Raw genomic sequence first — 22312 nt, forward strand, 5'->3', positions numbered from 1 at the left:
TACAGCAACAAATAAAGAACAGTTTATTTAACAAAATCAGAACGCCACGAACGTGTAAAATAACAACACAAAAGTTGGGGACTAGTCAAACAGTTCAAGTTCACATTTAACACTTTCCATCGTTTGTAACTACATTAATTCTGCCCAAAAGAACTCGCTCCTGACACCCTCCCGTGAAGGGTGCCCAAACGGCGTTTCACAGCAGGACTGGTGCGGCAGGTGTAACACACTCTTTCAGCTGCTTTGCAGCCTGAGACAGGACACATGCTCTTACATACGTCTCGATGCCCGTTCTTAGAGGAAGAAAAGCAGTGTCAATAGTTCAAAAAATTAGGATCGTTTGAAGCAGTGCCAAGGAATGGGGGAATGGCAAGGCGTGTGGCTCACAAAAGAAACATGACCAGGACATTCACACAAAGCCTCTGGAGTGTTTGACCACACTTCTCTCTTAAAAATCCTCCCGTTCTCCGATATGAGATGTTTATTAATCAAAAAAGAAAAAAGTCAGATCACACGGTGTGTGCGAAGGAAATGACAACATCTGTTTGAAGCCGCCTGAGACACGAGGAGCCTCCCGAGACCGTGCACTCCACGTGTGGGTTTCGTCCAAAGGAAACCCGCAGCCGGGTGGACGCAGCAGCCTTCACTTTTGAGAAGCAACACACCTCTGCGGCCCAGTCCAGGAGGCCCAGCGTCCCGGGGACAAACCAGTAAGGCACTTACCAAGCTCATCTGGCTGAAGAGGGGAGACAGCAGTGCAGGTGTCACACAAGCTTTGGGGAAGCCAGCCATTCACGGCGACCTGAACCCTGCCTCCCTCAGTCACCTGCGGGCCCCTCAGGTGAAGACCCTGCGTGAGCTTCAGAGCCGAGAGGCCCTCCTGCTGGCGGGGGTCCCACCCGCTCTGGATCGCTGTCGGTCGTATTTCACGGAAACAATCAGGAAAAGCAAGAGGGTGGCTCCTTGAATGGCAGCCAGAAGGAAAAAGTAATAGTTCAAATGGCAGCCGTTAATGTTACCTGGAAAACAAAACAAAGACGCCTATGAGAGACTTTAAAAGATTTTGCCTATTTAATTTGGTTCCTACTAAGTCAGAGTGACTTTTAAGGGAGGTCAGAAAAAAAAGAAAAGAATCACGTATCTGTAATTCAAAACACACAAGCATTTTGTTTTCAAAGCTGTTGCAAAAAGTCACCGGAAGTCAGACATGTCTCTAAGAGGGGCTCTGGACTGGGGTCTCTGCCGGGTCCCCCCTGCTCCTGGGACCCCATGTCTCTCCTGGAAGGGGGAAGGGAGCGTTCCGAGCCCCTGACAAAGGAACACGAGGATGTGACCCCCTTCTAGCCTCATCCTCAGGAAAATCCATGCGGGGCTGAAGAGGACGAGGTGACAATCAGTGGACAGTGTGACACCGCATGGCAATCTGGGAAAAACTGGCCACGAGAGAAATAATGTCAACTAAGCCTCTTTCCACTTTTTTTTTTTCTGTACAGAACATTTGGGGAAAGTAAAAAAGTCTTTTGTGTGCTCTGCCAGCAGAAGCAAACATCAGACCGGATGCTGCAGTGCGCCCCAGCCTGTTTCATGCCGTGTTTCCTCCCAACTATCTGCAGGGGCTCCCTGCACCCCCATTAGGCAGAGGGCAGAGCTGACGTTTTGGAAGACAGGTGTGAAGACATGCAGAGGGCGGCTGATGTCCCCCCTCCAGGCCTGGGGTGCTGTGGGTGTCACAATGGATGCCACACAGAGCAGCGAGAACACACGAGGAGACAGGCCTCCGTGTCCTGGGCCCCTGGGAAGCTGCCGTGAACTGGACACAGCAAACTCGCCTTTTGTGAGCGTGTGTCCAGCGCCCCAGGTGCCACCACTGCCCTCAGCTGGGAAACCCCATACGATCGGTCTGAGTGACGTTTGTTTACTGAGAAAGGGCGCTTATCTGTTGTTTTAACAGCAGACAATTAAAAGGCATGGTCGGGAAGAAGCCGCCACACGGACAGATGCCCATAAATGAAACCGTGACGTGGATGTTAAGGTGGACGAGGCGTCTGCCAACCGAGGACGTCCCAGGCCGGCCGGGTGCGGGGACAGCAGGACTGGCCAGGCTGGAGGGACAGGGACAGCCCACGCTCACACCACGCTCCTTCCCAACCTCCCCTCGCGCAGCGGGCACTTGCTGAGCGGGGATGGTGGCCTCACCGAAGTCCGTGTGGTTGCTCATCCACCCGATGGCCCTGAGCGACACGAGTGCCAGCAGCCCCGAGCCCACGAAGGAGCCGACGCCGGAGAAGAAGAAGAACAGGCCCATGATGGCGCTCTGCATGGACTTGGGCGCAGCCGAGTAGGCGAACTCCAGACCTGCGGGCAACGGGGGGTGAGCCCGGGCGCCGGCTGCTGCTCTACTGCCCGAGGTGGCAGGAACGCAGCCAGGGTGCGGGCTCAGCGCTTCAGAGCTTGAAGCAGGAGCAACTGCCCCCTCCTTGGAAGACAGTCTTTATGGGAACCCAAGAATCAGAGGTACGCGCGGGAGGCTCTTCCTCCTGTCACCACGACAGGTCCTACAAGACGCTAGGACACAGACTTAGCTCCTTGCTCTCAAACTGCAAGGTAACATTTGATACGTAGAATTTCTTGGTCTTTATGGAAAGAAAGGTTGAGAAGCAAAATTTTCCTATAGCGTCAACTAATGGGAGTATGAAAACAAAGTAGATCCACTAAAATGGGGAACCTACTTAAGAATTCTATTTTAAAGGCAATATATTTTAAAACAATTCCAGCAGGCACAGCTATAAATTCAGATTTTTATAATAACCAGACGCGCAGTTCTGCCGTGGATTCTAAAGGAAGGCCCATTCTGTGTGATTTATCCCCTCAGAGGCCCATCAGCCGACTTGGCATGTGTGTGAGGTGAACACCCTCAGCTCCGCCCCCACGCCTCTCGCGGCTTCTGCTTGTCACTGATTTTCTCTCCCCACCCAGCACCAGAAACGTCCTGCACAGACCCACCGCCTGATCGCAGACTTGGTGGGGAAAGGAGAGCATGACCCAGGAGAACGTGTTTTTAAAAACCAGACTTGTTTTCTTGTGAGTCCGAACTGAACCCCCGAGCTGGGGCTGCCATTTGTACCCTCAGGTCGCGTGGCCGGGCTGGACCAGAAGTGCCAGACCCGGAAACCCCACCCCCCCTGTAGGGAGGCCCTTCTCTCTCTCCTGTGGCCCCTCCAAGGTGGCAGGGGACGTCCATGGACATGTTTTTGGGAAGCTGTTTTTATACTACGAAAGGAGAACCCCAGCCACTATTTACTTACCAATTCGTATTCTGAACCACACCTGCCCACCAAAAACACAAAGCGCTGTTTTTGTCTCAGCATATTCAACACAGTAAGAAAACGTCACGACTTGTGTCACTTTCCGAGCTGACTCGCCCACACACCTCTGCCACGGACGCTCACCTGCGATACTCGCAAATATTTCACTGACGCCGATCAGCACGTACTGAGGGACCTGCCACCAAATGGGCAGGTCAGCGGCGAAGTACACGACGTTCCCGATGGTCTGGTTGATGGTTTTCTCTTTAACGAGGTCCAGCCTTTTGCTTTCCAAAATCCCTAGAATTCATAAGTCGGTCAGTACAGCGTTTGCTCATTAACATTTGCAATTAAACAACTGCATGTCCGCTACCAGGTGTGTGCTGCCAAGCACACAAAGGCCGACACCCAAGTACACAGCTCCCGGGACCCAATGGAAGGGTGCCCCCCGCGTCCAGCTTCCTGAGTAGGTCACTAAGACACAGGGTCACATCACACGCGTTTCACATGGGGTTCATAAGCCAGCTGTGCAGCACGTTTAATCTAATGCTCACACCCCGACTGCTCACCTACGCGCCTGTTTTGTTTTCAAAGGGGGTGGGGAGCTAGAGCCCTGCGATGAAAAGACACTTCTGTTTGCTTGTCCGTAGGTCATACATTTTGAGACTGTCACATCACCGTCAGGGCTGTAAGCTGATCCACTGCAATTGTCATCACCATGGTAACTGTGACTAATGAGGCACCTGGACCTCAGAAGCCAAAGGAAAGGGTCTGCTCTCGGTGGTGGCAGCCACCGCCGAGTGACGGCTCATCCCACAAGCGGTGGACGACATGGAGAACTCAGCCAGAGTGAAACGGCCCCTCTTCACAGAAGCAAAACTAAACCATCACAATACAGTTCAGAAACGACAGTGTGCAGGCCCAAGGTCTGAGGTTAACAACGTGGACATGTTTGGTTTCCAAGAGCTCTAGCTGCAAGTGCAATAACAGACCCCAGCATCTAATGCGTATATAAAAATGCACGTTTTAGAACCGCATGGAGCAGGAGAGGAGCCTGGGGCCTGGCAATGGGATCTACATTAAAAATATGAAAAAGCCCAGATCATGGCTGGCGGGGTGATGACGAGAGAAGCTCTGGAACCTGCACCCCAAGCCACGTCTCAAGTGACATGTTCAAGCAAAGAGGGACATCAAGGGACCACGGGAAGGAAGCAGGCAGCTCGCTCCCATGGAAACCTGCACCTCCTCCCCGCAGGCCAGCCGGGGGTCCCCGACCTCCCCATCCTCCCTGGGGGACAGGCAGGACAGTGGCCTCAGAGCTCCTGCTTTCACTGCAGAACAGGAAAGAGGAATAAACAAGAGAAAACGAAGAATTAGCCCAGGAAGTGAGACAGAAAATCACAAAACAAACCCAAGGTAACAGAAAGAAATTAATAACTTAATCCTTCACTTAGAAAACACAAACTATCAAACCGATAAATCTAAGAGATGGAATGACCACAAAATACATATAGTCTTGGCAGATCTAATAAAAAAGAGAACATATGCACATGAAACTAGCAATGAGGAAGGAAACACAAAAGATTTAGTTAAAAGTCTATTTTTATCTCCACTAATGATTTTTCTAAAACTCAATAATAAAACGGATGGTTTACTAGGGACATTTAAAAAAAAAAGCGCTTAAGTGATTCAAGAGAAAATGAAATCGGCACAAAACTGAGAAAAAGGTGAAAAAGCTATCAAATTTCATCTCAGAGGTCGTGGGCTCACAGGTTTTCTAGGTGAAGGCCTGCACCTCCCTGGGAGCAGACAGACTACTCTCGTCGTGTCCGTCTCCTGCCTACAGAAACAGGGCTCTGCCCACTCCCCCGAGACGCGAGGCACTGACTGGTGTCACTTGCGGACAGACACACAGGTGCTCGATGAAACGGCGGCCGATTACAGTTCAGCCGTCAAAGCAGCCCTGTTAACAAACAGGCTTTAGTTTAGAAATGCAGAAACACTTCAATATCAGGAAGCTAGTATAAATGAAAAGCATGGGCAGCCAAGCTGGGGGGCGAGGGGGTGGCACGTAATCCTCTTGGAAAACAAAATGAGGCGTCTGAGCAAAATCCAACACTCATTTCTGCCCCAAACACTCAGTAAACGTGAAGGAAAGTCAGAGAGCAGCATCCTTTCCAACTGAGAGGCCACAGAGACCTTGAACCTTCACAGTGAGCGAGCCGCTGGAGGCGCTCCTTAGTCAGGAGAGAGGGGACAGTCTGGCCAGTGCTGGCAAACAGGAGGGAGGTAGAATTATTCTAAGAACTGCTGTTTGAAGAGGACGCATGACCACCATTCGAAAATAATTCACTGAAACTCAGAATTAAAATAAATCTCATATATGAGCAACCAAACATATTAGGTTGGTGCAAAAGTAATTGCAGTTTAAAAGATTAGAAAAAAAAAATTGCAAAAACCGCAATTACTTTTGCACCAACCTAATACATAAAGTAGTTGGGAATAAACTTAACATTAAATGGATAGGACCTAAATGAAGAAATGTGTAAGACTTTGCAAGATACCGTAAATGAAGTTAAAGGGAAAATTTTTTTAATTGGAAAAAGTATATGTAAGGTGAGATAAAATTCTGAATAATAACAATCGATTACATATCACCAAGAAAAAGAAAAACCCATCAGAAAACTGGGCACAACACAAACTGTACACAGAACAGAGCGACTGTTCAATCTGGGGAAAAATCTTAAGCATCACTAAAAAAATACCTGAAAGCAAAGATGTACCATGTTTTAACCCATCAGAAAAGAGATTAATACAAAAAAGTAACTAGTACTGACAAGGGTCCTGTAACATCAGAAATTCTGTGCACTTCGGCTGGCGTTTTCATGCTGGGCTGTCTGCCCCACGGAAACAATAAGACAAGTGCACACATAGGCACACAGAGGGCGTGTTGTTAAATAAGGACCAGAATCAGCCATCATTTAATAAGAGAGGAATCATTTTCAAAAATGATAGTACATCCAAAAATGGAAGATTATGTAGCTGTTAAAAAAACCATAATTTGAATTTATAATCGACACAGAAAATGGTATGTATCTAGCACACAGAAACAGAGGGCTATGAACCGTGGGAATGGCTTGTTCCTTTCTGTTTTAAAAAGAGGCAATTTAGCTGTCACAGAAAATGTCGTAGGAAGATATAAAGTGGTCGTCACTGGGTGGAAGGTGGACGAATCCGCCCCCCTCCATCTCTGTATTTTTGATGACCAGGGACTGACTGTGCAATAATCATCTTTAAAAACTCGCTGCAGACCCGCGGTTCTTGGCTCTTCTCTAAGAAGCGTGGACCTGGGGAAAGGCCCTTGGGCTCTGCCCGGTCCCGGAGTGCGTGCTGGACGCCTGGCCAGAGCCCCAAGCCCCGAGCTGGCAGCGTGCAGCACACACTCCAGCCAGGGACATTCACTGTGGTTCCTGCACTGAAGGCCGTGAAGGGACGGAGGGACCTGAACAGCAGACATTTCACTAAAGCGAGGCCCGTAACGGTGAGAATGAGGACCCTAAATACATGGCAATAAAGGACAGCAGCTGAATGTTTGACATGGACGGATACTCGTGATACGGTAGGGTGTTTAAAGCAGGCGACAGAGGGAGTCCCACCAGTTGTCACACACCATGGAGGGAACATGCCTACGCATGTGCCAATGGCAGTGTGCGCCTCCTGGGGTGATGGAACAGTGTCTCCACCTGTGTGAGAACGTCTCCACTGTACTGAGGGTTTCCCTCCTTACGTGTAACATGCGTGGCTGTTACTGTACCTTCACGCTTTTCTTACGCTTAGTTTTTCTTAATCAGGCTCACATCAGCCTACATAGCAGGATTGCATTTGTGCAGAAACACAAACAGTGTATGCGTGCAGCAAAATCAAGACCAGACACACGCCATACCAGTCGTGTGAGCACTGCGGATTACGTGATTGTATGTTTGTTCTTCTTTGTGGTCCTAAGGTTCTCAGCAGGCGTGGGACTATGTTAGGAACTAAAGAACACATACACACGTTTTTAAGGGGAAAAGGAAAACTAACAAATTAACACTTTCCATTTCTGCGTTCATCAGTTCAGATGCTGCCATTTCAGATGCTTCTTTTTCTTAAGACTTGAAGAAGCCACTTAGACCTGCTCTATTCTCATCTGAGAAACTTTAAAGAAAGAATTATTAGTGGCTGATATGGCACTAAGTGGAATATATTGATTTATTAGGGGTGAATGTAGTGGGTTGAAAGGCAAATTTATTAGTAGTGAATGTAGTAAGCTACTAGGCAAGATAGTTTCTTTTCTAGATCAAAATGTTGGTTTGCTACAATAGCTGCAGGTCTCTATTCGAAGGTCATTACTGCTCCAATTCAGTGATCCTCACTAGCGCTGGAAAGAAGCTGCACGAGACAGGGCCGTTTCCGTGACACTAACAAACTGTGCTCCAGTCAAGTCATCGGATGTTTAAACTGTCCGGACCAGCGACAGGCACATTCCTTCCCAGGATTTGGCCACTTAGCAGAGAAAGCCTAAAACTACAAGCATAGCAGGCACTTTCCATTTCTGAGTTCATCAGTTCAGATGCTGCCATTTCAGAGCTGTGCAGCCACGCCAGCTCAAACCGTCTGTGTCCCCACGCGTGCCAGTGCCACTTCAAAGGCAGCCCGATTCTGCTCAGCATGGGAAGCTGCCCTGTTTTCTAGCACTTTTCCAAAGGCAGGACGGCTGTGTCCCATGGGCATTCTCAACAGTCCCTGGTCTGCCAGCTGTTTCCTGCACAAACAGGTTCTGAAATCAGAGGAACTCCCTCCAAGGCTCTCAGGGCAGCTGGCAGAGACTCCTCAGCCATAATGAAACTGAAAGGGACGGCGGGTGGTATTAAAGGAGCCCAACCCGGAACCTACTAGAAAATGCCTGGGAAACCAAGCACATGTCTTTTCCCACAGCGAGAGGACAGGGCCTACCCTCCCTGGCATGTGACCAGCGTGGTCGTGTGCAAAGAGAGGGCTCCCCAATCTGGGAAAGGGGGGCGCTGCTGAGACCACAGCCGAGCCTCCAGTAGGGACTCGGGAGATAAGACAGACGGACGGACAGACAGCACCTCCAGCCAATCACGGCTCCTCCAGACATTCCCGCTGACTGCCGCCTGCCTGCCTGTGGACACCTGCTTGGAGCCCAGCTGTCATTTAGCTCCATTTGCTCGCGCCTGGCTCCCCATGTGCCCCAGGCCTGGAGAACAGGCGGAATGAGAAGGAAAGCACGCGGTCCAAACTGCACTCAGACACGACCTCACTGTAATTATCTATTTGATCGAGAGAAAACGTAATTGTCTTCTAAGATGTCGCAGTCTCTGGGATATGGATTTCTTAAGCCTGGGGACTCATTTCTTTACATCTATTAAGTACCCTATCAATATGTTCGCTCGGCGGTGGGAGAGGAGGCTGCTGAGAATATTAAATTCCGTCTCAGCAGAGCTTAGCATCCAATTCCTCACAGCAGTGCTGATAGAGTTGATTCAGGAATAGCTGCTTTCTTGTTATAAATGAAGCTGTTTTCGGCGCAATAATTTTCAAATATTAATGAGGGAAGAAGTCCAAATAACTTGGGAAAGTCGCAATACCTCAGCAGAAGACATTTCAATTTATATTCCAGACTAGAAGAATTATAGAGACAGAAAGGGCCCCCCAAAGGGTCGCTGCCCCCTCGGTGATGGATACTTAGGCACTACCACTGAACTTTTTCCTTTTTTCTAAGGGGTGGGGGCTGGTCGTGAACCTGTAACTGATGAAACCTTTCTCCAGGAAAACGCACGCTTCCTGTCTATGGAGTGCACAGGGCTCGGGGGAGCGCTGAAGCCTAGGGGTGGACCCGCCGTTTAGAACCCTAGGGGGTGTGACAAACATACACCTTAAACTTATAAAAACCCACCTGGTCAGCAATCAGCAGTTGTCCGAAACCTAACTCAGTGGGGTGGGGACAAGTTTCCTTGGACTCAGTCTCAGCCCCTTCCCAGAGCACTTCCCTGGGGTGTGTGCTACCAGAAAACTGACACATCCCTAAAGAAGCCTAAACTTCCTATAGCGAGAAGGTACAAAGCGAACATCTCGGGTTTAAAATAACCCATGCAGTTCTCTTTTCAAGTACACACTTCCTGGTAACACGTGGACCGAGTAGCCGGGGTCGATCACTATATTCCGAACTCCCCACAACCGCCCAAGTCCGTGTCGAGCAGAAACGAGAGGAAGTGGCTTCTCACCTGCAGCGAAGGCAGAACACATGACAAAGAACATGCCGACGGCGATTCTCTTTAGGGATGACGGGAGGAGGCCATGTCTCCTCAAAATGGGATCCACCAGCTTATCCTTCAGCGGAATTAACAGGAGGATGAGCACCGCGTCGAACATGGTGAGCCAGGCTGCCGGGAACTGGGAGGAAGACGGGAAACACGAGCTTACTTCTCTGCAGAACAGGGGGCACTTACCCAACAACTGAAGGCTTATCCCAAGCGCATGTCTACAAAGCATTCGGGCCTGTCAGTTTCAAGACGCCGGAATTGAGGCAAGATATTACTTCTAAACGGATTTGCGTTTATTTGTCTGTGCTTTAAGGTGAGGCTGGGAGATTCAGGTGAAAATATTCATTCGTGTTTAATCGACCGACATTAGTCAACTTAATCAAGTAAATGACCCAACCAACAGAAAAACAGTCTCTAAAATAAGGAAAAATTCCACTTCAGTAAGAATGCTTTTGGTTGGTGCGAACTGGTAACGCTTATAAGGTATCCACGATGGGTAGGAGGGACCCATCTGCCCCATAAACCCCGAGTGACCACTTTCAGATCACTGCCAATTGTTCTCACCGTATGACGAATGCTTGTAATGCTGGAAATTTCTGGAATCCTCAAATGAAGGCTCTGTAAAACATACGTTGTCTGCATCTAGGGGTAAAAAGCGGTATCGTTATCCATGAACAGCTCGCCTTCAAACACTTCCCGCAACTTGCCCCTCCCCCCCCCCAGCCTACGCGCGGGCTCAGGGGCTCAGGTCGGAACAGACAAGTCAATTATCTGACCATCATAAATTCATCTGGAGATCAACTTTGAAAAAGAGATCAGAGTTATCCAAATGAGAAATCAAACGAAAATAAGGGGCCTGGAAAAACAGAAGCGTACCTACTCCTAGCTGCTGCTTTGAAAAACAATTCAAAACATTTAAATGAGCAAAAATGAGTCCGTAACTAAAAACAAGATTCCAAGACCCTAGAGACTCACGGGGAAGAAACCACGGAACCCTACATACTTCAGTGACGGCCCTGCCGGGTGCCAGGGTCACATTTCACAGGGAGATAAAGGAAATTAAACCTGTTTGTCACCACTCACTTGAAAATACACTGTCCAGTAAGGTATCAAAGCCAAGAAAACAGGGACAATCTTGACAAGAGCCTTCACGTCTTCCACTTTGTCTTCTGTGAATGGCCCTCCGCGAGACATCTTACATGAATCAAACAGACTTTGTTTAGAAGATTGCTGAAAGACTCCACTGCCTTCACTTTGGGAAATAAAATGAAGGAATTAGTTTTTTTCCACCCCTCGAAATCAATTATTTGGTCACAAACTAAGTTTGGGGGAGGAAGGCAGCCTGCTGCACTGAATTTACTTAAACGTCATTTTATTACCTACTAATGGTCCACACCAACCAGAGCTGCCCCGATGATTGCCCAACATTGCAAAACGTACGAAACAGCTGACACAAAGTGCGACTGCAGCCACTGTCACTTTACGAGGCTACAAGGTACAGTGCGGTCCCAGCATTGGTCCCACGCCAACCGTCCACTTGTGGGAGGAAGGCCTGCAGTTTTCCATCTGAAGCTGGCAACACGCACAGCAGCCCCACCATGGGGTTCATGTTTGAAGAGAAAACTGCGCTGGGTTGTTGCGATTTCTAATTAGGGAATTTATCAAATGTCCAGGCCTGACAATCGACACGGATGCTGCCGTTAGTCAAACTGTGCTGGTTTATGTAAAACGTGGTCACGGGTGTGACGTGAGGCAGGCCCTGTCCTATTACAGCGGGGAAAGCAGTCACCTCTTACAAAGGCAGAGCTGAGAGGGGACAGCTAGTGCTCACGACAAGGATGGTAGATAATGTGACATGAGTGCTCACTCCTTAGGCCCGTGAGGGTCAGGACACCTTGCCAGCCGCCTACAGAGGAGGAGCCAGGGCACAGAAAGGGCAAGGAATGGACCTGAGGTAACACAGCCTGAGCTGGGGCTGGTTTAAGCCCAGGCAGCGCTGGCTCTGAGCCGGCGGCCCAGCCCTCGGCAGGACACACCTACCCTTCTGCTCCCCACCCACAGGCATCACCCCCACCCCCAGCAGGCCTGTTGCTTGGTCAGAACTCAGGCCTTAGGTCCTGGCTCTCGTATTAGCAGCTTCCCTCCCTGGGTCTGTTTCACTGGTGATAAAATGATGGGGTCCCAGTGGATAGCTCCGAGCCCTTTCCTAGCTCCGAGCCACTCTAATGGAGAAACGTGCTCTAACGTTTCCTTAGGGCACCAGAGAAGGGTTTTGTTTTAACCGCACACTAGTCTCTAAAGCCAGAGACGCCAATCAGCTGCTTGCCAGCCTGTAAACTGCTGCCCATTTAGCGGAGTCACCACCATTTTAAATCACCTTTGTCTTACAATGTTCACATTTTTCATCTGAACTTGAAGAGCACAGAAAACTGAAAACTTTAACTGAATATTTTCGTCAAATTTTGTACTGAAAAACTAAATTTATTTCCACAAATATTTCCCGAGCACCTATGCTCTGCCCAACCCCATTTTAAGTGGGTACTGGGGGTACTCGAATAAATAAGAAAGACACCGTTCCTACCCTCATACAGCTTTGTCTCCTAGGGGAAAAGAATCAGAAAAAAAAACCCACTCAGAGTGAAACCTCTAAATTCCAAAAGTTTTTTCCTACTTTCTTTTGAGAACATTCACAGCTGTTCCAATTTTTTTTTTGACCAAATAAGGAAATTGAAAGTCCCTGTCTACCTCATATGACTATGATTGTCATACTGCGCGTGTTTCTAAATACACTTAAATGTCGAGTAACATCCATTTTCTCACCAGGAATACTGGCTACACAGGCTACTGGCTACGTTGTTTTTGTTTCATCTCATTACATAGTTAAAGAACCGCTAAGTCAATATGCATCTAAAGCCTGGCCTGGCTCATACATATTGTTAGTGTATTATTTTTGCAACACACAAAGGTCCAACATGGAGGCAGGGTCACTCATGACACGGAACAGACAAGTCGATGGGGTGAGCTTGCTCCCGGAACTGTCTGCAGAGGCTGCATGCACACGCGTGTGCCTTCTCCGGGAAGAGGGTCCGTTAGTTCTCATATTCTCAACTCCAAAAGGTATGGATCTCAAAAAAGGTTTAGAACCATTTCCACTCTGCTCTGATGAACTGAGTGGATTTTCATTTAAAATCGGCACTAAATCATCCTCAAACATAGACTAACCTACGTCAGAAGGAAATGGAGATGGGCAGATGAAATGAGAGCGCCAACAGGGAAACCTGGGGCACTGCCTACTCCCTTCGGATTCTAAGACAAGCACCTTCGAGCACTCGTTAATATTAAAGGCGCTGTCATCAGGGGCAGGTGTGCTGCTGGGAGCTGTGCACACCTCAGCGCACCCAGGCCTCACGACGTCCTATGGGATGCATCCCTTTCCACTGCACAAAAGGACACGCAGACTCTGCAAGGTCATTACCTGCCCGAGGTCACAGAGCCCGGAACTTGTGCATAAGGAGGGAACAGGTGGAGAATTCTCTGGGCCATCAACTTTTCTGCAAGCTACGTAGTCCTTTTTATCTTAATTATGCCAAAGGAGGCTTCCAAAAACAAACCTAAAGGGAATCCGATTCCTGAGTGAAAATCTTCACTATGGCACCTGTGCATTAAAACCCACCAATGTCCCTGGAGCAATGGGTCCTCTCGCAGAGTGTCCACCAGGAACCACGCACACACAAACATTAAAACCGCGAGGGGTTCCTTCCAAGGATGCGGTTTGCTAAAGGGCCTTCCGTGTGTAGGATGGACGTCTAGGGTGGGAAACTCTGCTTTTGCCTGGAGAAAAGCGGGACCTGAGGAGGTGCCTGAGGAGGGCACCAGTGACCGCTGCTGGCGCGGAGACATTTTCACTCTTAAAACTGTGCCGTGGTCCCACCGTCTGTCATTCTCAATTGCGAGTCACAATGCCACACTGACCCACCAGGATTCCAGGTCCCACAGGTGGCTAAGAGACCCGTCGGAATTCCACAGAGGGACAGCTGAAGGAACCAGAGGTGTTCAGCCAGGGTGAAGGGCCACAAAGGCTGTTTCAGTGCAGCTGCAAATCTCCCCCGTGGAAGGGACAGCAGACATTCCTTATGGCTCCAAGGACCAAATGAGACATACAAGCCACAAGGAGGCAGATGTGGGGGCCGGTCTGGAGAACATTCCAGCCATCAGGGCCACCCAATCAGGAGGGTGCGGTGCCACAGGCAGGGAGCCCACGTGCCTGAGGTCAGCCTCGGGCTCAGGGACTGGCCGCCCCCTCCAGAAGGCCACCTCGGTGGACATGTTCCCTGAGGGGCTGACTACACGGGTCCCAGCACCGTCCTGGGCGGTGGGCTAGATCCTGTCTGCACTGTGCTGACGCCACGGAACAAACCTGTCCTACTTTCCGGAACTGGACAGCCAACGGGACGCATTTACTACATGGAAATTATACTGCAATAAATAGCAAAACACAAATTCTGAGGTTTCTCTTGGGCAAATTCTGAACTAGGCTTTAGTGATCGGCAAAGGGGACCCCCTTTGCCTAGGGCTGTGGGACTTCCCCAGGTCATGGGACTTTCAGGGCTGAAACCGGGAAGTCCCACGCAAATGGGACCTGGAGCTGCCCTACCTGCACCTCAAAATTCTGCTGTGTCCTCTGTCAGAGAGCGGCTGGCGTGACCATCGGATCAGGCGGCCCTTGCTGACCCTTCACATGCTGACCCAGAGCGTAAGGTGACAGCTGACTGTTTAGGGAGCACACAGAGGTACCTACAAAGTAAGCAACTGCTGCTTGCTTTCTCATTCAGAGGACTGTCCAAGCTTTCTAAAAGAAGAGAAATGGACAGAGTACGTGCCTCTCCTCTAAGCCTCTGTACCTTTCTACTGTACCCGCCGCATATAACTACGCAGTCGGGAGCTGCCATCGGCATCAGCGGGGAGACAAGGTCACATGCAGGTTAAAACGTAAAAGCAGAGCAAGTCAGGCTGCTGGGCTGGTTTTCAGGTGGAGACGGGCACCTGTCCCCTCCAACTTGCTGGCGATGGGAGTTAAAGGACGTGACACATGAACCGCTCCGCCCAGTGCCCCGCCCAGTGAGCAGGTGACAGACAGGAAGCAGGTGCATGAGCTGCCAGCGAGCCCGTGACGGGGTCACACTCACCCACTCTGACCGTGCTCTCTAGTGCGCTTCTGCGGACGGCAGGAATATGCCAGAATCTTGACCATATCGGTGAAGGCACTGCCGTCGGGGGGCTTGGTGATGAAAAAGCTCTGGCCGCACAGGAAGATGAGGAAGGAGACGCCGATGCAGACGGTGGGGATGGCGTAGCCGCTCACGAAGCTCACGTTCTGCTGCACGTAGGCCGTGCCCCCCAGCGAGAGGATCGCGCCCAGGTTAATGCTCCAGTAAAACCAATTAAAGAACCTTCGTGTGGCTTCTGGGCCTCGGTCTTTAACCTGAAACAACCGGCAGGAGACAGGTGGGAAAGCGTCTGAAAAACGTCAAAGATGAAACACAGACGTAATGTGTTTACGTTACAACTATTTTTTCTGTATTACAATTATTATTGTCATCAAGCCTGGAAGACGTGCCGCACGACCATGATGTTTACTGATCCATTCGGGGTCCCCTGACCAAAACTAAACAAAGCATCCTACACTCTGCGTTGCTACACATTCTGGGTAATGTGTCTCCGAATTATGCTTAAATCCAACAAGTCCTGGAGAGGCTCCCAAACACGGTGGGGACTACCTGCCTGGGGCCTCCTGGGGCCCCGGCGTCTGCATTTTAATCAACTTCCCAGGAGACTTTTCCAGTCACAGCTCCATAGCTCTCGCCTGGAGAGAACTGGAGCACAGAGGAAATTACAGACTTTAGATCAGCAAGGCCACCACTGGGATCAGGGGACATTCTGACAAGGATGGATTCCTGGAAGACTAAAAAATCCCTCATTTTCCCGAACTTGGACAAACATACGCACCGAGAGAACAAGCCATTTCTGGGTGTACAGTCTCCACAAGACGACTTCCTTACAGGGGGCCCATCTCGCTGGTGACGGCCCCTGGTGGGGGGGCACCCACAACTTCCCTTCCCACTTGGGTTTTCACATCCACAACAGCCAGAGTCATTTCATAAAACCTGTAACAAGCTTACTGACCAAAGGCTGGCACTGGCTCTCACACAGACCGTCTAGTCCGCGGTGTTAGACTTCCTGCCGTCTCGTCCTGACCTCACAGCTTATGGAAAGGCCAGACAGTTCCTGTCCCAGTAACAGATCTGATTCTGGTCCACGGGGCAAACTCCTAAACAACAGATGAGGCTTCTCATGGAGCCCAAACACCCAATTACGATCCACAGAAACGCATCTTTTAAGCAAGCACATTACTTGATGACACTTGAACCTCTGTTTTTTACGGTGTTGGCAAGTAACATGCTTGAAGTAATTATATTGTAACCACCATCCCAAGCTCAAAACCTGAGTTCTGAATAAACTACATGTTCTCAGGAGAAGCTTACACTTGCCTCCCACCTACATCTGAACTGCACAGAGGTCCTCGATCAAATGCTGGCCCGACTACTGAGTAAGTGACTTGTCTGGGGAATTTCTTCTAGGTCTAGGGCAGACAGCTCTTCATGCGGACGCAATGCATCTCAATGTCACTAAGCTGGATGTGACCCGTCACGCACTCCTGCAAGCAGACCAGAGGAAAGAAAAACTGTGGGCAGAGAAACTATAACTAAAGATATAAATACAAGTAATTGGGTGGGGGGGCGGAGCTTACCAGGGAAGGGGGCCAGTAAACAGGAATCTAAAGTTAATGCAGACATAATTTAGGAACACCGAAATACAGCAGGGGCCTCCCCATGACCCCAGGGCACTGTACACACAGTCCCAAGTCCTTAGATGTATCTTCTTGAAACAAAGCATGAAAAAATTAACAGTTAATTAGTCTGGCAGCACCCTGACTAGGATCCCAGTCACACTCACACCCTGTGTGAACCTGCCGGCCCACTGACTAACCTTCCATGTGCACCGCACCAGAAATGACTTGAGAGGAAGCTAAGCCTGGTGCCCAGGCCCTAAATAGCCACATACCAGGGATTCTTTGGGAACAAATGGGAAGCTGGCTCTTACACACTGCAAATCACATGCCAGGTGCCCTGGGCAGAGAAGCCAGCAGCCATCACTCCATTAGTCACATTACATCATTGTCCCCGCCGCACACCAAGGGCAAACAGCCTTTCACGTGACTGCTGAGAAGCCAAGGCTGCATCAATTCAGAGGAGAGCGGAAAGATCAGAATCACGGAGCCCAGAGCGTGGCTCAAACAGCTGGCCTCTTTGGGAAAATTCCTTAAAATGCACACGAGGGAATTTTTTCCTCTAGAAAAAAATGTATCATTGGCTGTCTCTATTGGTAAAACCGTGTTTTCTTCTTTCAGAATACTACTTCAAATCCTCAATTCACCCATCAAGAATGACTGTGACCTTTGAAAAAGGTAAAGCACTGGGGGAACCTATGGGGCTGGCAGGATTCACATCACAATCCATCACCCTTAGAATCTTCAGCTACGCATCTTCTTTCCAAAGTCAACCGGGCCTGAAGTACAGCCTGACCCCGTCCATCTCCACCTCGCGTGTCTCCCAGAGGCCCTACGCTGGAGACAAAGACATGCGTGCTCAACAGCAGCTTCAAAACATAAACAGCTGTCCTCAAAATGAGAAGGGCCAGCAGATGACAGTGACCTGACATGCTTCACACCCCAGACCACGGCTCCCTTCACCAAGCAGCCAGCACCCCTGGGAGGGCAGCCTCTGAAATTGGCTTCAGAGACCAGCCAGCCAGCACCTGCCATAAGCTTTTTCCTTTGACACGATTTTAAAGAGACATAATTCACACACTTAAAAAATTCACCTTTTGAAATGTACAACCGAGTGGTTTTCAGTCTGTTTCCAGCGCCCTATAACTATCAGGTGACCATCCGATTCCTCACTCTGGTCACACCAACGAGAAATTCCCTGTGGTCACTCCCCACCCGCCTCCCCCGGCCCTTGGCAACCACTAGTCTACTTCTCGACTCTCTGGATCTGCCTGCTCGGGATGTTTCATGGAAATGGAATCATGCGCGCGTGCCTTCTGTGCCTGGTGTGTCTCAGCATGTTTTCCAGGTTCCTCCAAATTACATTGAGAGTCAGCACTTTGTTCCTTTTTATTGAATAATATTCCGCTGTGTGGATGGACCACTTTTGCTTTATCCATGGATCAGCTGCTGGACCTCTCTTTAATTTTTACTAAAAAAAGTTTTAAACTGATAGAAAAGTTGAAAGAATAATTAAGACATACGCTCCTATGTCACTCACTCACATCCTTAGTTCTTGTCTGTATCTTTGAAATACTCTTTTAGGCTGAACTTTTTAAAAATAAGTTGCAGCATCGTATGTCACCCCGGAGATTTCATCATGAATCCCCTAAAAACAAGGCCATCCTTCTACATGACCACAATGCCATTATGACACCTGAGAAACTTCACATCAACACACGTGTGTCTAATATGTTGTCAATATTCACTTATCCCAACTGTCTGAAACAAATGCCTTAAAAAACCTCTGGGACCTCCTCACGAGCACGCACTGCTTCTGGCTGCCCAGCCTCTAACACGGCCGAGTCTGCAGGGCTCCTGGTTTTCCCAAGTGTCAGACGTGGAGAGATTAGGCCACTTATCTTGTAGAAGAGAACACATTTCTTTTTAATGTCCACATTTAACGATGCCTCAAATGAGTGCACATTTTGTCATGTGTTGTAGATAACCCCTATCAGACCATTTGTTCTTTAAGAAATTACATTAATTTCGCATCTGTCATCTCCCGGAGAAAACTACCATTTAAGTCATCACGCCTGGGTCCAAACCCCGCTGCCCCACTCACTGGCTGTGTGCCCTGGGGGGGTGAAACCCTCGAAGCCCGTTCCCTATAAGACAGAACAACTGCAGCACATAAATAGTTGGGGGCTTAGTGGGACCAAGTAGGAGCACGCAGAGCAGGAAAGGGCCTAAGACTCATGTCACCCTTCAACCCTGTGGCCTGGCCGTTAAAGACAGGCAACTGCGCTCCCAGCAGGCGGCCTTTGCTGTGGCCTGTGAGCTGATGGCACCTCAAGGCCAAAGCCACACGCCCTGGCCTTGAGACCCAGGCCCCCGCATTTCTTTTGCATCCTCACAGAACACACACGTCCCGCTCATCTTGGTGCAATGGGGAAAGTGTGGACTAAGAAATCGGACCTGGACTCAACCCCTGGCTTGATCACTCACTGCCCACAGGACGACAGCAATGACCAATCCCTGCTTCGTGCCTGGTTCCTGGTCTGAAGAATGGGTGTAAGAAGATCCATGTGAGGTTCAAATGAGATCAAGTGTGTAAAGCACATTCCGAGGTGCAGAGAATGAAGAACTCGGTACACCAGGCAACTGTTACTTCCAACGTCACTACAAGGTGTCGCCTTACTGTGACGGATAGCCTTATACAGGTATCGGTGAAGCTCAGATTCCAAAGACCAGGCTCTCAAATGCTGGCCCAGTCGTGCACTAGCTGTGTAGCTTGGAGCAAATGACTTCACATCTCAAAGCTCCATTTCCTCATCTGTAAAATGGGCACAGTAAGAGCAGCAGCGTCGTGTGGACTAATAAGGTACTTAGCACACAGAAAGCCCGCAGTGAATGTAGGCCACTACAGGGCTCCTTAACAGAAAAACCTAGGAGTTATGGTTCCTCTCGCTCACTCTACCTCCATAACTCATCCCAAAGCCACCCACTTCGCTCCACCCCACTGCCTCCACTCTCTCTCATGTGGCTAGTGTAACACACTCCCACCTGGCATCCTGCTGCCACCACTTCCCATTCAACCTAGGTTCTCCACCGTATGTCCGGACGTGTCGTCTGACGAGCAGGGCCTAAGTATTTTAGGTTTTGGAGACGTGCAGTCTCTGTCCCAACTACTCGACTCTGCTCCTCTACTGTGAAAACAGCCATTGCGCAGCCCAGAAGCAAACAGGAATGAGCGGGCCCCCTGTTTCAATAAAATTTTCTTTGTGGAGACTGAAATTTGAATTTCATAGAATTTGCACTTGTCACAAAATATTCTTGTTTTTCCCCTTCCACTTGAAAACCCAAGACCCATTCCTATTCTTAGCTCCAAAAACAGGAAGTAGCCCAGATTTGGCTGGCAGGCCACAGCTGCCACGCCTCGGGCTACAGAAGTTGAATCTTTTACAGACATAAATCAGATCACATTGCTCGCCTGCTGAAAATCCACAAAGGCTCCCTCCTGTATCCGAAACAGACATGCAGCTCTTTACCAAGCCTCACGGGACCGAGCCCCTGCCCACCACCTCTCTTCCCACTTCAAAGAAAATAGCGTGTGACCTTGTGTAAGTTCCAGGCGGACAGACATTGATCTGATACATTTCTGGGTTGCAACACCATTGCTGCCGCAGCCACAACACCCCCACGCGCTTCCTCCCCTCCCGGCCCAGGGCCTCGGAACTCGCAGACGCCCCGTCTGGGAAGGTCCTTTGCTATCGCCCAGGTGCCCCTCAAACGGCTCCTTTGCACAAAGGAGGTCCCTCTATTCGCAGCCATCTACCCGTGTGCCCCGTCCCCACGGCCCCCTCCCCAGGGCTCATCCCAACGGGTCCTCGGAGCCTTGCACGTCCCCGTCCGCACCCAGCGCGCTCACCTGGTCGGCGCCGAAGGGCGTGATGTTGGCCTTGACCGCGCCCACGCCCAGGCCCACGATCGCCAGCGCGCTGAGCGTGGCGGGCGCGCAGTAGCGGGCGGGCGCGTCGGCGCAGGGCGGCGCCGTGCAGTTGCGGCCGCGCGTGGGGCGCGGGGTCCCGCAGAGCGCGGCGCGCGTGGCGGGCGCGGCCAGCAGCGGGAAGGCCAGCATGCCGAGCAGGTAGAGCGCCAGGCTGAGCAGGATGGCGCGCGCCCGGCCGAGCAGCGCGTCGGCCAGCCAGCCGCCGAACGGCGACACCAGGTAGGTGAGGCCCATGAAGAGCAGCAGCGCCTGGCTGGCCTGCGCGCCCTCCCAGCCGAACGGCGAGCCGTTCAGGAACAGCACCAGGTTGGCGGTGACGCCGTAGAAGGCGGCGCGCTCCAGCAGCTCCGTGAGCAGCACCGCGGCGCACGCCGCGCGCCGGCCCGCGAACGCCGCCCGCCGCGCGCCCAGCAGCGGCGCCCGCTCCTCCGCGCGCCCGCCCGCGCCCTCCATGCGCCCGGCCGCCCGCCGCTCTGCCCGGCTGGGCCGCCGCCCTTGTCGCGAGACCGGCCCCGCCGCCTCGGCCCGCCCCCCGAGCGTCTCCATTGGGCGGGCGCGCCGCCTCGGCCCGCCCCCCGAGCGTCACCATTGGGCGGGCGCGCCGCCCGCGGGAACTTCCGGGGTCAGGGGGGCAGCCCGCCCAGGGGCGGCCGCGCTTCCGCCGTCGGTGGGGCCGCGGGGCGGGGGCGTTACCGGGGGCAGGGTTTTAAGGCGGAGTCTTTCCCGGGCGCCCCGAGGTTCCAGCCCCGCCATTGAAACCCGGGCTGCGCAGACCGGCCTGGGGCTCTGCCTGTCCTGCAGGCGGACGTGCGACGGTGGCGACCGCTGGTCCCTGTGCCTGTGCCCGCGCCCGGCCTCCTGCCTCCCCGCTGCCCAGTGGGGCAGGCGCTTCTCTGATGTGCGGCTGCCCTGTGCATAGTGGGACGCTTATTCGCCTCCCTGCCCTCTGCGCTCCACTAGATGCCAGTCCCACCCCAGTGTCCCAGCTGTGACAACTGAAAATTCCTCCAAGTGGCCCCTGGGCAGCAAAGTCACCCCCATTGAGAAACCACTGCCCTAGAATAAGCCAGTCTCAGCGCCTGTCTCCGTGTCACGTGGTTGGCATCCTGTTTTCCTCCCATTCCCAACTCCAGGGTCGTTTCTTAGACGCGTTTCTTGGCCAGCCCGTCTAAAACCGGCCCCACCCCCACCCTGGTTTAGTTTCTCCGTAGTATTTGTCTTTGCTGTTGTTGTTTATTCTTTTGTCTCCCCAGCTTGTCCGTGGTCCCCATGGTACAAGCTCCAAGGTGGCAGCGTTCTTCTGTTTCATGCCCCCTGGTACCCACAGCAGTGCCTGGCGTGTGGAGTGGGAGCGTGTCGTCCAACACCGGCCCCCAGCGAGTCTTCAGAAATGGGGAAGCGTGGCTGCAATGATTCAATTAGCGTGAGATGGTTCCCTCTTCCTCCATCCTTAACTCCCGGGAAGACAAGGATGGAGCCATCACCTTGCCAGCGGGTCATCTGGGTAGGTGGGCCTTCCAAAGACACTTCAGTAGCAAGTATTAACATTTTTACTTTCCTAAATGTCTGATATCTAGACTAATGCCTAGTGTGCGGGCCCACAGCACGCAGTAGATAAATATTTCATGAGAGCACAAGGGAAGCCAGAATAGGACCTTCCCCACACTGTCCAGCGGTGCTAGTCAGCGTAATTATCAGACTATATCACTTTCCCGATCCTCCCAGATTAGATCAGATCCCCTCCTTGTATGTCATTAGAGCACCCTATACTTTTTTTTTTACACAGCACCCATTATAATTTATAATTACTTATTTTGTGAAACTAACACCTATCTTCAAAGCTGGA

General features: G+C 51.0%; 1 protein-coding gene and 1 long non-coding RNA gene across 2 annotated transcripts in view; one reads left to right on the forward strand and one right to left on the reverse strand.

The window, feature by feature from the left end:
• On the reverse strand, window positions 1-20944 carry SLC15A4 (solute carrier family 15 member 4). The gene is made up of 8 exons (XM_074321929.1): window positions 20386-20944; window positions 14815-15110; window positions 10712-10880; window positions 10193-10270; window positions 9590-9758; window positions 3450-3605; window positions 2197-2355; window positions 1-1019 (listed from the first exon to the last, which is right to left on the reverse strand). The coding sequence occupies exons 1-8, from the start codon at window positions 20917-20919 to the stop codon at window positions 862-864; spliced, it is 1719 nt and encodes a 572-aa protein (XP_074178030.1). The 5' UTR covers window positions 20920-20944; the 3' UTR covers window positions 1-861.
• The window catches only part of LOC141569283 (uncharacterized), a 7708-nt gene continuing 5940 nt past the window's right edge, over window positions 20545-22312 (forward strand). Inside the window, exons 1-2 of the long non-coding RNA XR_012492790.1 lie at window positions 20545-20685; window positions 21720-21970. This is a non-coding gene — a long non-coding RNA (uncharacterized LOC141569283). The remainder of the gene's footprint in view (window positions 20686-21719; window positions 21971-22312) is intronic.

Source organism: Rhinolophus sinicus, linkage group LG16 (genome assembly GCF_036562045.2).
Source record: "Rhinolophus sinicus isolate RSC01 linkage group LG16, ASM3656204v1, whole genome shotgun sequence".
Lineage (NCBI taxonomy): Eukaryota > Metazoa > Chordata > Mammalia > Chiroptera > Rhinolophidae > Rhinolophus > Rhinolophus sinicus.